This window comes from Caloenas nicobarica, chromosome 5 (genome assembly GCF_036013445.1).
Source record: "Caloenas nicobarica isolate bCalNic1 chromosome 5, bCalNic1.hap1, whole genome shotgun sequence".
Classification (NCBI taxonomy): Eukaryota; Metazoa; Chordata; class Aves; order Columbiformes; family Columbidae; genus Caloenas; species Caloenas nicobarica.
The window spans coordinates 66,844,405-66,857,329 of NC_088249.1; the positions used below are offsets into that span (position 1 = coordinate 66,844,405).

Sequence of the window (12,925 nt, forward strand, 5' to 3'; positions counted from 1 at the left end):
GAGGGGACCCACCCGCTGATACGGGCTCTGGGTGCTCGGGATGAGGGGGGAGCCAGGGTGAAATGTCATCCCTCCTGTCGCTTGGGGCAGTCCTGTCCTGCCTTCAGGTCAGATCCTTAACTTGAAATTTGAGAGGAGGCCTCTGCCTGCCCCTACCAGCCGAAAACTCGAGGCCTTTCCTGTAAACAGCACTTAGCAAACCTGTCCTTACATGTCAGTGTCCATGCTATCCCCTGGGTGAGAGTTCACATGAGCTTTACAGTGTGTGGAGTCATCAGCTGAGGGATGGGGCTTGGGGAGCGTGGAGGAAAAGGTTTCTCTTGCAGTGTCTGTGCTGTGGAGCAGCACCGGTGCGCTCTGATGTGCCCTGCCCGTGCCTGAGGGATGGCAAGGCTGGCTCTGATGGGTGCCCTGAGTCACAGCAGCTCTGATCTTGGGGTTTCCAAGTTGTATCGTTGTCACCAAACCCTTTCTGAAGGATGGGGCGATGTGAAATGCAGGACACAACCCAAGGGACAAGGAAAGCCCACACATGGTGGCATTCATGTGACACTCGTGACAAAGTTCCAGCGCTTATTCTCACATTGCCAAAGGGATAAATGGCCTCAAAGCCATGAGAAGGAGGTCAGCTTGTGTCTGGTAAGGTGGTGAAGAGGAGGACACGGCTGTGCTGGTCAAGCGGCTGCCTTTGCTTGATCTCAGATGGCTCACACTGTCCCAACCGTGGAATAGAACAAGTAAAGCGTCCCCCTCGGGTTCAGCCTGACCTCTTGTTTGTGCTCCTTGTGATACTGCTCGCTACCAGGTAACAATCCCTTGCGTCGGTGGCGTTTGTCATCCTCGCATCTTGGTGAGAGGGGCCAGTTCTGCTGATACCGGCTTTCCCAGAGCTGGTCCCATTGCTTTGGGACTGGTACGCGTGTGCTGGGGTGAGCAAACCAGTGTAGTTCCCGCGTGTCCTGAAGTGTGGGATGAGCCACACGCGCTGGGGTGAGAATCTGGGTGGTTGCACATCATCCTCCCATTAAATGGGGAAATCCCTTGCCCTACTGAGGGATGCTCCGTCCCGTTGCCTGAAAGGGTGAGGAGTTTGTCTGCTAGAGAGCCCTGTGTGAAACCCTGTCTGGCCAAACATCCCTCGTCTTCTGGACACACCTCAATTTCCTAGTCTAGACAGGACCTGCGCAAGTGGGGTAATTAATCGCTCCCACATGCCTCTGCCTCAAACTGAAGACGCTACAAATGAGTCATTCCAAATGACCCAGGTGTAATAATTAAGCTCTAAATAATTTAGGGACTGTTCAGATTTGATCTGGGCAGCTCTTTGGTGAATGCTAGCAGCAACTGAAGGCTGTCCTTGGAAAGCTTTAGAAATCCCTGTGAGCATTTAGATGCTGAAAGATGCAAGAGTGTGCTGGTGCTGGGAGAATACGTCCTGGAAACCAACAGGATGATGTTCTGCGTCAGCAGAGAGGAGCGCAGGAGGTAAATATCTGCTGGTTTCTTACTGTCCTAAGCCTGGCTGTGCCATGAGTGTGTCCTGGAAGCTGCGGTGCTGACTGAGCAGCCAGACAGCACAGGAGCACCTGGAGTTACTTTTGAGTTACCAAAGTTGCAATTTATATTTCTGTCTCCTGTTGAGAAGCAGGAGTAGCTTTTCACAGGGTTATCCCAGCTGGAGGTGACGCTACCAAGTTAGAGCAATTATAACTAATTATGTCAGGAGCCACCCAGACAGGGGTGTATAGGTCACTGGCTGGGTTTTGGGGAGAAATGGCCCATGTGGGGGAAGCGGTAATATGCTCAGAAGGTGGAAAACAAGGTGGTGCACTAACACCGTCCTCGGAAAATCTATGAGGGAAAGCAATTCGTTGTCTTCAGAGTGAGATGTCTGATGGAAGAGTGGTGCTGATCCCAGAGGTGGAAATGACGGGTGATCTTTGAGTGGGTAGCCTGAGTTCTGGAAAGCTCGTTTTGCTGCCAGGGTTGATTTATTAGTTCGCAGACTTTCCTACATGATGCCTGACCTGCTCGTATTTGGCTCGAAGAGGTTAAAGCAAGCAGAAGAGGCAGAAGGTAAGGAGGAAGGTGGCATACTGCGCTGAATCACTGCGCGTTGTCCTGCAGCTGTGGCAGCAAACAGCGCGTCTGCAGCACGGTCCGATGTGCTCGGAGAACAGGAGTTTGTTGCAGCTGAGCAGATTGGCCTTGCTGGGTGTCCTGTCCATTCTCAGTCCTGGTGGAGAGGGAGATGAGGACAGAGAAGGTTCTTGCTTGGTTGCCTTGGGAAGAGCAAAAGAGCAAAGTGAAAGAGCAAACCGCGCTGTAGGATGACAGGGTCTGTGATTAGATATCGAAGATACTAAGCTGGCAAAAGCACTGGGAGGCAAGAAAGGTGGGGAGGATGTATCTCAGAACTGGAAGTGTTGTCTCCAGTTCACTTGGAGAACCAGGGACCATTTTGGCTGAAGCTAAGAAGGTATCTGTGATTGCACTTGTCCAAACGATCATCAAGAAGCCTATCAATAAAACCTGAAACCAGCATCACATTTATCTTCTGTCTTGGGTGATCTCAAGCTGGTTGAGCTGCAGACCAAACTCTTTGCTGTACAAGTGCTTGTGCTGGTCTGGGCTCGATTCCTTTTCTGGAGGGCTCAGGGTGGGGTGTCAGCCTTTTGGGGGCTGCAGGGAACTTTGGTGTTCCTCTGCCCTTTCCACAGTGGTCTGAACTCCCTGTCCTGCCCACCTGCCGGTACCTGCGGATCTCCCTTGGCAATGACCCTAAAGATTTCTGATTTTTGAGGGCCAAGGAGTAGTGAGAGCATGTTCCTGCTTCTCTAACTCTGCACCTCTCAGGTCATGTCAGTGCTGCCAAGTAGCAGCTCTGGGAGCGAATTCTCTGTTGCCTCCGTGTTGCGTCTTGGGCAGTTAAGAAACGCTCAGTGCCATGCGTCCCCCACCCAGCTAGAGGTAACCTGCACGCTAACGGTCAGGCCGCACTGGCTTATTTTCACTTGTCCTTGCTCATCTGATGGGGAAATTACAGACTCCTGGTTGGTGTAACAAGAATGAGTGCGAGCTGCTGGAGGTCACTGATGCTGTTCATACAGCCCAGAGCTTCATCTGGAGAGACCAGGAGTTTTCTGTTTGCTGATCCTCCCTCTTTACCTCTCTTTTTATTTTCCCAGCTCCTAGGAACCAGGTGAGGAAGACTCATAGCTGTCTGCGGGTGGTGCTTGCTGGCACTTGAGCTGGTTCAGATAAACCTGGCGACAAAGTGTAGCCTGTGAATCTGTGACGGGAGTGAGGAGATGGATCTGTTTGACAGGGTTTCTCTCTGTTCTGTTTCTGTGTGTCCATGCTTGTGCGTCTCTGTTGCTGTAGAAACAGTTCAGGTAGTAAACAGCGTGAGCTGGCTGGCCAGGGACTGTGGATCCCTCTGGAAGTTCCAGGAACTCAAAGCAAAGGAGGTTTGGGGCTGGGATGTGCCCGGGGTTGCAGGGTGGTAAGAAGAGGCAGGTGGGTTCATGTGTGTGCAGTTGTCTGGTGCGCTCTCTGTAGTGCTTCCACCCAAGCTGGGTGCGTGGAAGGTGCAAATTTGGGTGGCATCGGTGCTGCCCAAAGAGGTGATACGTGATTCACAGTGTTGCACATGATGTGCTCGTGCGTGTGGGGGAGAAGGGGGAGAACTGGCAGTTTTACTGCTGTCAACTAGAACACATCACATTGATGGTGAGTGGAGCAGTAAACTTTCCTCCCTACAGTACAGTAAACACTGGCTGCTTTCTGTCTTTTCCTGACTCTTACATGTTTTAGCTATCACACTGTACACAAAAAAGTGGTTTGTTTTTTTTAATAAAGCCACCCCCCACACACACTCCACACCCTTTTATGTCAAGGAAGAGGCTCTGGGGTGTGACCATCGTTTGTGGTTTTTGTTAGCGCTGGTCCTCAGCGTTGGGAACTGATGGCAGAATCATCCTGTCATGTCTTGGCCAGTCCTGGTAGAGCTTGGGAGAAGAAGTCTCTTGATAAAAGGCACGAGAGGAAGGATCAGGACGTTGCTTGGTGGAACTGTTATCTAGAGAAGCAGATCCCAACCAGTGAGGTACGTTCTCGCTACAAGCGAGATATGTGGAGGGGATGGTCCTTTTTGATGTTGGCTCTTACCTCACCTAACTCTTCCTGAGGCCACAGCAAAAGTCTGCAGGGCGAGAGAGAAGAGAGGTGGTGCTGCACAACTTGGAGAGACAGCAAAGCGAACGCTGGAGGAACAATTGGAAGGCGTAAGAGCAGAAAAGCCTGTATTTAAAATAAATAAATCTTTAAAAAGGCTGGCCTGTGCTGTTGAGTCCAAGAGTGCCCTGCTTCCCCCTTGTTCTCCCCTGTACCCCTGGCTCTCAGGAGCTGTAATTTTGGGATCGAGCTAAGGCAGCTGGAATTGGAAAGGAGAGGGCTGGCAGTGTGTGCTTCTTTAGGGTTAGACTGCCTCAGCGCCTGTAATTCGCTGTGCATAAATATTTCCATGTGTCGCTGAACTGCTGAGCCCCTTTGCCCCATTTGGAGTCAGGAAGGGGCTTCTTGTGGAGCAAAGGGGGAGGCTGTGCGTGCAGCGATGCTGTAACAGTGCAGAGTACAGAGGAGATCTCCTGCTTAGTAGCTCTTTTCACACACTATGTTCATCCCAATGCTCCTGGCTTGTTTTTCTTCTTCATGAGCATCCTAGACCCTATAGCCTGCAATTCAGGCAGCTTGTTGCTATTATCTTTAAAGGACAGCTGAGCAGGAATTGCAGCACAAACCCCACAGCTTCCTGCGCTTTTGCTGTCCCAGTTCTCCTGTGGTCCAGCCTTGTTCGGTTTGTGTGATGGGACAGAACTGGCAACAGGTTTCTGCAGAGCTGGATTGGGACGCTGGGAAATTCGGAGGGTGAGCTCTTCCCCACTGGAAAATCCAAGCCAGTCCTTTGAACTCCCACCATGTCATGGACAGAGAGGTGCTCTGCCTGTCCCAGCATGGGGTGAAGTTGTGTAGAGCTGACCTAATGCTGTTTCTGTCCCCAAATGCAGGTGGCTCAGTCTGTCCCTCGTGCCAGCTCTGCTGGGTCTCTGCCCAGTGATATGTGTGGGCTCAGCAGCCTGGAGGTAAATGGTCCGTTCTTTCCCAAGTGGGAAAAATGGGTTAAGTGCATTGAATTTTCAAGCCTGCCTTTTTGGAGAAGCTTGGTCTGCTTTGTTCCGTTTTGGGGATGCTCTGTTGTCTTCCTGTGCAAAGCAAAAGCAGTCGCAGAGCTGATGATGCTCATCTGCCTGACTGCATGGCACACGTGCTGGGGACGTGCTGGTGGGGAAAGGGCTCTACACAGCAGGTTTGGGGTTTTTTCTTTTAATTTCTTCTGGTTTGGAAGGGGTGGGAGGTAATTAAAGGGATTTGGAAGATTTGATGGTCCTTCAGGAGCTTCCTCAAGCTCTCACAGAACCCGAGCCAGGCTTGTCCAGGTACCGGGCTGCTACGGCTGGTGGTGGGTATGGGTGGTTTGAGGGTTAGAAGTGCCATAAAAACTAGTTGGGACACTGGCTGCATGTGAAATACACTGCGGGTGACTGGATGAGAAGCCATGTCCTTTCCTGGGAAGAGTGTTTCTTTATTGAGCCTGTTGCCAGTCTGGCCCATCTGTGATCCGATCTAGCGCGTTCCTCCGTCTCGTGGCTTTGCCGCTGTGGCTGGTCAGCGTGTGGTTTAGTGGCAGCTGCTGGAGTTCTCCTCGGCCCGTTGCTGTTGTCTCCCCACCTGCCTCTTTCAGCCTTGCTCCAATTCCCCAGTTACTCCTTGTGTACGTCCAATTTCATAACCCAAAAGTGCAAACCAAAGCAATCAGAAATGCCGCCAGCCCTGCTCATGGTGGGAATCCCTCCTGGAGCTCTGAAGCCTGGAAGGGCTCCAGTTCTGCAGGGATCCCCATTCACTCCTCAGCCTGGTGCTTTCAATCTGTCTTTGTCCAGGAATGTGCAACCTGGGATGCGCCAGTTGTTGAGCGAGAGACGGGAGAGGAGGAGGCGCATTTAGCCTGGGTTCAGCCTGTCGGGTTACTTGGGTTCATCTTGTCATTTCTGGGGCACTCGTGCTTATTTGGCAAAGCAAATGGCTCTGCAGAGCCGAAATATGAACAGAATGACATGGGCCATGTCTGTAGGACCCTTTGTACCCCGAGGGTGACAGAAGGTGATGTGGTTTAGTTATTGCTTCCCAGGCTTGCGAAGAAGAGGAGCTGAGGAGAAACTGAAGTGATGGAAGGTGGGGAGGCCCAGAGGACCCTGCTGCCTCTGCTGCCTTTGCCTTGTGATTTCCCAGAGAAATGGGACCTTTTCCCAGTGATATAATGGATTTCACATTACCTTTGAGGGGTGGCTGTTAATTCCTTGTGTCTTAGAGGATGAATTCTGGACGCTGCTGTTTGCCACAGATACTCGCTCAAGATTAAATCACCCATCAAGAAGTTTGCATGTTGAAGGTCTGGACTTACCTAGACAAGAACCATAGTTTTTTGCTGTAAAAGCATGTGAGAAGTTACATTCGTAAACTGAGGAGAGTTGAGCTTGTTGGTTTATTACCGATTTGGAGGCATTTCAGCAAAATAAACTTACAAAGGGCTGGGTGGCTGGGAGGCACCCGGTGGTGGATGTGAGATCCACTGGTACATCACGCTGCTCTGTACAAGTTAAAATACCTGCAGCGAGGGGGATTTGGAAGGAGGGACTTGAAAACCAAGATTGAAACCTGACTGCATTCTTCATGTCAACATCTTTCCTCTAAAGGAATAAGGGAGGGTTGTGGAAGGCTTCAAACCAGACAAGCTGCTCTGGAAAGGCGGCAGATGAAGGGGAAGAGGCAAAGTGAAGGATGCTCTGGTGTCCTGAGGTGGAAGGAGCTGTGGCCAACCAGGAGGAGGCTCCCTGGGGACTGGGAGATGGAGATGTTGGGAGATCAGGGAGGGAATGGCAGCAGACAGGACAGGAACTACAATACCCTGTAAATTACACTCTGTAAATATGTGAGGCTCTTTTTGCGAAAGGACGGCTTGTTCTTTTTTCAAATGTGACCTTGTACTAGTTCTCTCTCAAAAAAAAAAAAACCCCCACAGGAGAGTAGTCTTCTGGTTCTCTTCAGCCGACTGTCAGTTCCTTTGCCTTTAGAGGTAGCTGATGGAGAGAGGTGTCCAAGGAAGGGTTTTGAAGAGTTCCACCATGGAGCTGCATGAAACCCACCCCCTGGGAGAAGGAAACTGCAGGCGAAAGGACCAGAATAGCAGTGACAGTGCTGGAGCTGTCTGCAGGATTAATATTCATGCTGCCTATTTCCTACCTTAAGTGAACGGTACCCAAGAGGGCCAGGGAGAAATGGTGAAGAACAGCTCTCTTAGATGAGGATTGCTGGCTGCCTGATGTTCGGGGATGAATAAACTGCCTTTATCTTGACCCTGCCTGACACAGAGAGAAAAGCTTTGGGCTGCTTGGCGGTTGTTTGTTAGTAAAACTCTCATCAGGGTGAAAAATGCCTGGATCCTAATGCAGATCACAAAGCTGAAAAAAAAAAAAAAAGCAATATTTAAATATTGCTGCTTAATACTGAGCGCTGAGGTTGTCCAGCAGAAATATATCTGTAACATGCTTGACTCTCAGCCCATGCTTTGCTTGAGCTGAGCTGGATGGGGTCGCACCAAGAAGCAGAAAGAGTTTAGGAGAGCTGGAGTGATCTGGGCAGGGGGCTCAGCCGAAACCCAGCCCTGGCATGGGCTGTGGCACAAAAACCCTGGAGAAGATCAAACTTTACGCTGTAGGAAGGATTTGCACAGCTCTCGCAAAGCGTGTGCTACTGTAAAGGTGAGATTGGCATTGGTGTGTCATGGCTTTGAGGGTCTTTTGCCCTTTGCGGGTGTCACCTGTAGCCAGTTATTTAACCAGATGACAATTCTGGTGAGGCGCAAAGCACATCAGAGAAGAAAGGGGTCTCGGAGTGTCCCCAGGCTTGTACACTGACCATGTCCATCCTCGTATGGAGACCCAATTTGGGGAGCTGGGACCTGTGGCTGGTGTAACAGTGCTGTGGGGAAGCTGCAGACTCCAAGAGGGGAAAAAGCTGCTGCAGAGATTTGCCCAAAGTCCCAGCAGATGCTGTTTTCCCCCCCGAAAATGCATGCTTGGAAGTGCAGAAGCTTTTCCTCCCTCCTGTCTGCTCTGCCTGCGCTGAAATGTTGTTTTTCCCCACCCTCCCAAGACAACAATGACATGAAAGCTCCGTGGCCCTGGCCGAGAACACGAGAGATGTTGTAAAACTGATGGGAGCTATTTGTATTGTGGCAGCGCTTTTGGGTCCCCAGCCATGACTGGGATCCCATTCTTCTCCATACTGTGCAAATTAGGAGGCCAGACTCTCCCCTGCCCACAGGAACGAGTGAAGCTGATCTGGCAGGGCTTGCAGAGGGGCTTTTGTGGCTGATGCTTTGCCGATGACAAGAGCATTAGGCTTTGGAATTTGCTCAGCTTGAGGAGGCAGTTCCCTTCCTTCCCTGTTCTGCATCCCCGTTTCCTCAGTGCAAAGGGGTTTGAGTTGAAGATGTTTCTGCCCATTTCGTCATTTGCACCTTTGAGGTGTGGCTTTGGAGGCTGTGCAGTGAATAAGGTCAGGGAAGGAGTCGGAATGGTTCCCCGGTGCCACGGTGCAGGTGCACGGGTGGATCTAGCTGGAAAAGCAAAGTTTGTATTGGTGCTGTTTCGTGTGATCTGAGTCCACGCAGGTTGAGCTGGTGGAGTGGCTTCCTCTGAAACGTGTTGTGCTTCTCTAAGATCTTGTGGTTTTTTGGTCATAAAGCCTCCAAGTTTGTCAGTGAGCGACCAGATCATTTGCTGCACATTGACGTAGGGTGGGATCTGCCCTCCAGGCTGTAATTTGTGCTCAGGATTAACCAACACAAAGCGGTCTTGCGGCCCAAGCGCCAAACCGGAGTGACCAAGCGCTAGAGTTGGCACCGCACACCAGCGGGACGCGGATCAGGCCTGGCCGTGTGCTCGCGTTTCTGTTAAATTCGCTGCCCTACACAATCCAGAGCCCGTGCTGGCTCGGCGCCGCTTCCGGAAGGACAGACAATGCCTGATGTGGCGTGAAGTTGAGCAGGGCAGTAGCTGTGTCTGCTCCACAAGGAAATCTTCAAGCGTGCCGTCTCAGGGAGGCCTGTTCAGCCGTGCTGTGGTTACACTTAAACCGTGTAAAACGTGTCGCCCTGTCTGTCCTGTCCCGGCAGCAGCTGTAGCAGAGTCCCTGAGAACAAGCCAGCTGATGCCATCGGACGTTCCGCCGAGATGAAGGGAATCTGAGCACAACAGCCGGTCACCAGCCTCCCCGCGAGGTGACGGCAGAGAAGGGCTTTTCCCAGTGTGTTGTTTATCTACCTGCACAGTGTGTTCGTGCTGTTTTTCGCTGCTGGTGTCCTTGAGCAAGTGCTGTCAGCTGCCCCGTCGCTCTTTATGGTGAGAGATGGCTGCTTGGAACTGGGCTGCAACTGGTCACCGTGGCTGGAGCCGTGTTCCAGCCCAGGTCTCCCGAGGTTTGGTGCTCAAATGGGAGATGCCTGAGTTTCAGCCTAATTCGGTAACCACTGTTCAACTAGGAGCCCTGAAATAGCATTTATACTTCCAGCCTGGGACCCAAATATAAAGTTATTAAGAGACTAGTTTGGATATAGCATGGTATAGCATATTTAGCATGACAAACCTTTTTCATCTGGTGAAATTTTCTACCCAGCAAAGGCAAGACAGCTGCTTTTCCCAAAACCAACCAACTAAAAGTGAGTGTCTGGAGTGAGTAGGTCAAATCGCAGATCACAGCCTGGTCCTGCAGTGCACCCAAAGCAGGTGAGATGCAGGAACTACAGGGCCCAGCATCCTCTGCTTCATTAGGCGCATTCTCTAATTAACAACAGAGAACTGCCTGCTGGAGCCAGTAGTCCTGGGCCTTGTTTCTTAGGCTTGCCTGGGAATGGCGGTAAGGGAAAAACTTGTCCTGCTGGAAGGTTATTAGCATGGTGTGCCTTGAACTTCCCTGGTATGACTTAGTAAGGAAAAAGATACTGCAAAATAGTTTTAAGTCTCCTGTAGCTGCCATCCTTGTAACAGAGCAGCCAAAGGTGTCCCAGCAGGAGCTGCAACAGGCACCGATGTCTGACAGCATCACCGGGCAGGATTTGAGACACGTTTCAGCTGGACAGGACCTGCACAAGAAAGCACTATGACATCCGTTTCTTTCTCTAAAAGCACAGAAACACAAAGGGGGAGCTACAAATTGCATTTCCTCAGCGTGTTTGCATGTATGACCTGAGCCTTCTGCCCCCTCGCGCAGGGCTCGTCAGCACAAAGGTGATTTGAGACGCTTCTGGGATGAGAACTGTGGTTGTGCAGCAAATGGGGCTGTTTGGGCTCCCCCGTTGCCGCCGGAGGGGGTGAGGAAACGTCTGGGGATGTGTGTGGAGCTGGAAACAGCTGGGCTGGTTTTTTCTCTTGGACTTAAGCACTGACTGACCAGGAAAGCTCCGCGTTTGCATCTGCCTGGCAGACCCGGAGTGTATTTTCTCAGGGCTCTCTTTCCCCATCTGCATTTATACAAAGCGTTATCTGCAAAAGCCTGTATGTAAAATTAGTTTTGTATTGTTAAAAACAGTGAAATAAAGTACTCGTGCTTGCAATCCCCATTCTGTGAGTTAAGACAAAGGACTGCAAACACGCAGCCCTTTTCCAGATTGTTTGATCTTTGGGGCCATGCGGACAGGCCCTTGGAAAACATCAGTTTCAGGGCTTTTTCTGAGATGCCACATTCAGGAGCGACCTCTTGTTCCTGCCTTGCAGCTGAGGTGTTTGTGCCCCTATTGCGGAAAACCAAGCAAATTGAATGAGATGTTAACAGCGGGGAGAGGTAAGCTTGTCTGATTGGTGGCAGGGAAATTATTTGTGAATTGATCAGCCTTCTTGAAAGTGTGAGGTTGAAGCTCTGTGTTACAGGGGGTGATCTGTGGCTGGTGCAGGTGCGGATGCGACAGTAGCTGCTGCATCACCTCCTGTCCCATCCTGTCCCGGGCCGGCTGCCGGCACAACTATCGGTGCAAACGCTTTGTAACGAGAGCATCCCTAATTGGGGGAAGGCAGCTTGGCTAATTCAGACCAGGTTGGCTTTTATCGGAGGGGGTTTGGGGAGCGTTCCCACAAATGGCGCTGCCAGAGCGCGTCTCTGGAGGGGTGGCCGACAGCTGGGGACAGTAATTCCTTCCAGATCCAGCGATGTCTGTCAGGAATCCCAGTGCAGATGTGCATATGAAACCCTCTAAGAAAAGGGTTACTTCCCTCCTGCTACTTCCCCACATAAAACCAAGGGAATAAATCAAGTTCTGTGTACAAGCATAGCCAAAGATTTAGAATTGTCTTCAGCTTAAAACTCTTCCTTTATCACTTGGTGTTCTGGCAGGGATTTAAACTCACAAGTGCCTTTACACTGCAAAATACTGACGCACCTGTAAAAATAGGAAACTGATTCTTTTTCCTTTGCCCCAGTTATACCGAACTATGTCCCCTCCTCCTGTGTTTCTGTGTTAACACTCGTTAGGAGTGAGTTATCTGTCTCTCGTACAGCCCAACTTGCACAAATCTCCTGGTTGTAGGAGGAGCAAATCTGATGTTTCAGTGGTGTGTTTTGGATCCGGGACAGATGTTGCTTAAATAGATCTTCGGTGGCATGTCTCTCTTGAAAGTTGATACCAACAGTGCTTCCTGAGTGAGATATTTGGTGGATAATATAATGCAGAAATACAGGGTTTCCTCTCGTAGGCTTCCCAGGGAATGGCTGCTATGGGATGAGGACTCTCCTGGATGCCCTGACTGAGCTGTTGAGGTTGAGATGAGACTCTATTTGTTCCTCCTGGTCCATAATTTTACCTTCCTGCTCTGTTCTCTCCTCAGCGTGGCACGATGAGGCGGCGTTACGAGGATGATGGCATCTCCGACGATGAAATCGAAGGGAAGAGGACGTTTGACCTCGAGGAAAAGCTGTCCACCAACAAGTTTAACTCCACCTTCGTGGTCTTCATGGAAGGCAAAGGTTTGTGGTGGGGCTGCTGTGCTACTGCTGTCAGCAACCAGACAGCCGCTTTTCCAGCGCAGCGCGGTGTGTGTGATGACCTTTCCCCGAGACTTTCGTAGAAAACTAACAGCGATCACAGTTGGATTTGCGCTACACCCAAAGCCTTCCTGGCTGCCAACTTGAAGGACGGTTACGAGGCAATTTTGGTATTAATGATATCCCGAAATCCTTTTCCACCGTCCTGCGTTTGGCTGCCTTTTACTTTCCATCCTTCCATAAAGTTGGGAAAACTGCCGTTCAGACCAGTTCTGTGCTTCCCTCTGCTGTAAACCACTTTACTTCACAGGGGACATGTTTATCTGCTCCCCTGCAAGTCCTGCAGCTGTCCCCAAGCGCTCTGAGGGCAATGCGAGACAGTTTGGTGGGGATTTGGCTCAAACCTGCAGAGCCTTTGGGCCAAGAGGAGCCAGTGACAGGGAACACATGTGGGAACCGTGGAAGCGGCTGGATGTGCAGAGCGCTGGGCCTGTCTGCAGCATGGCGGGTTTGCTGGGACACATGGCAGCCAGGAGCCGGAGGGTTCGCCTGGGTCAGCACCTGGAATTGCAGCCGCATGTCTCTGTTCAAAGACCATGTGGGGTCTCTCCCCTTCCTTTCACCACGCAGGCGGCTCAGTGGGATGTCTTTTCATCACACAGCCAGCGCCAGCCTCCGAGGATTTACCGGGAGGGAGAAGCGTTGCTTCAGGGCATCTCTTGCTTGGCTGTGAGCTTCTTAGGGAAGGGAGAACCAAAAAAACATGCCG

At 51.1% G+C, this 12,925-nt stretch overlaps 1 protein-coding gene across 1 annotated transcript in view; it reads left to right on the plus strand.

The window, feature by feature from the left end:
- The window catches only part of KDM2A (lysine demethylase 2A), a 43,680-nt gene that overhangs the window by 6,547 nt on the left and 24,208 nt on the right, over nt 1-12,925 (plus strand). The window contains exon 4 of the mRNA XM_065635866.1: nt 12,000-12,138. Coding sequence (XP_065491938.1) covers nt 12,000-12,138 — 139 coding nt within the window. The remainder of the gene's footprint in view (nt 1-11,999; nt 12,139-12,925) is intronic.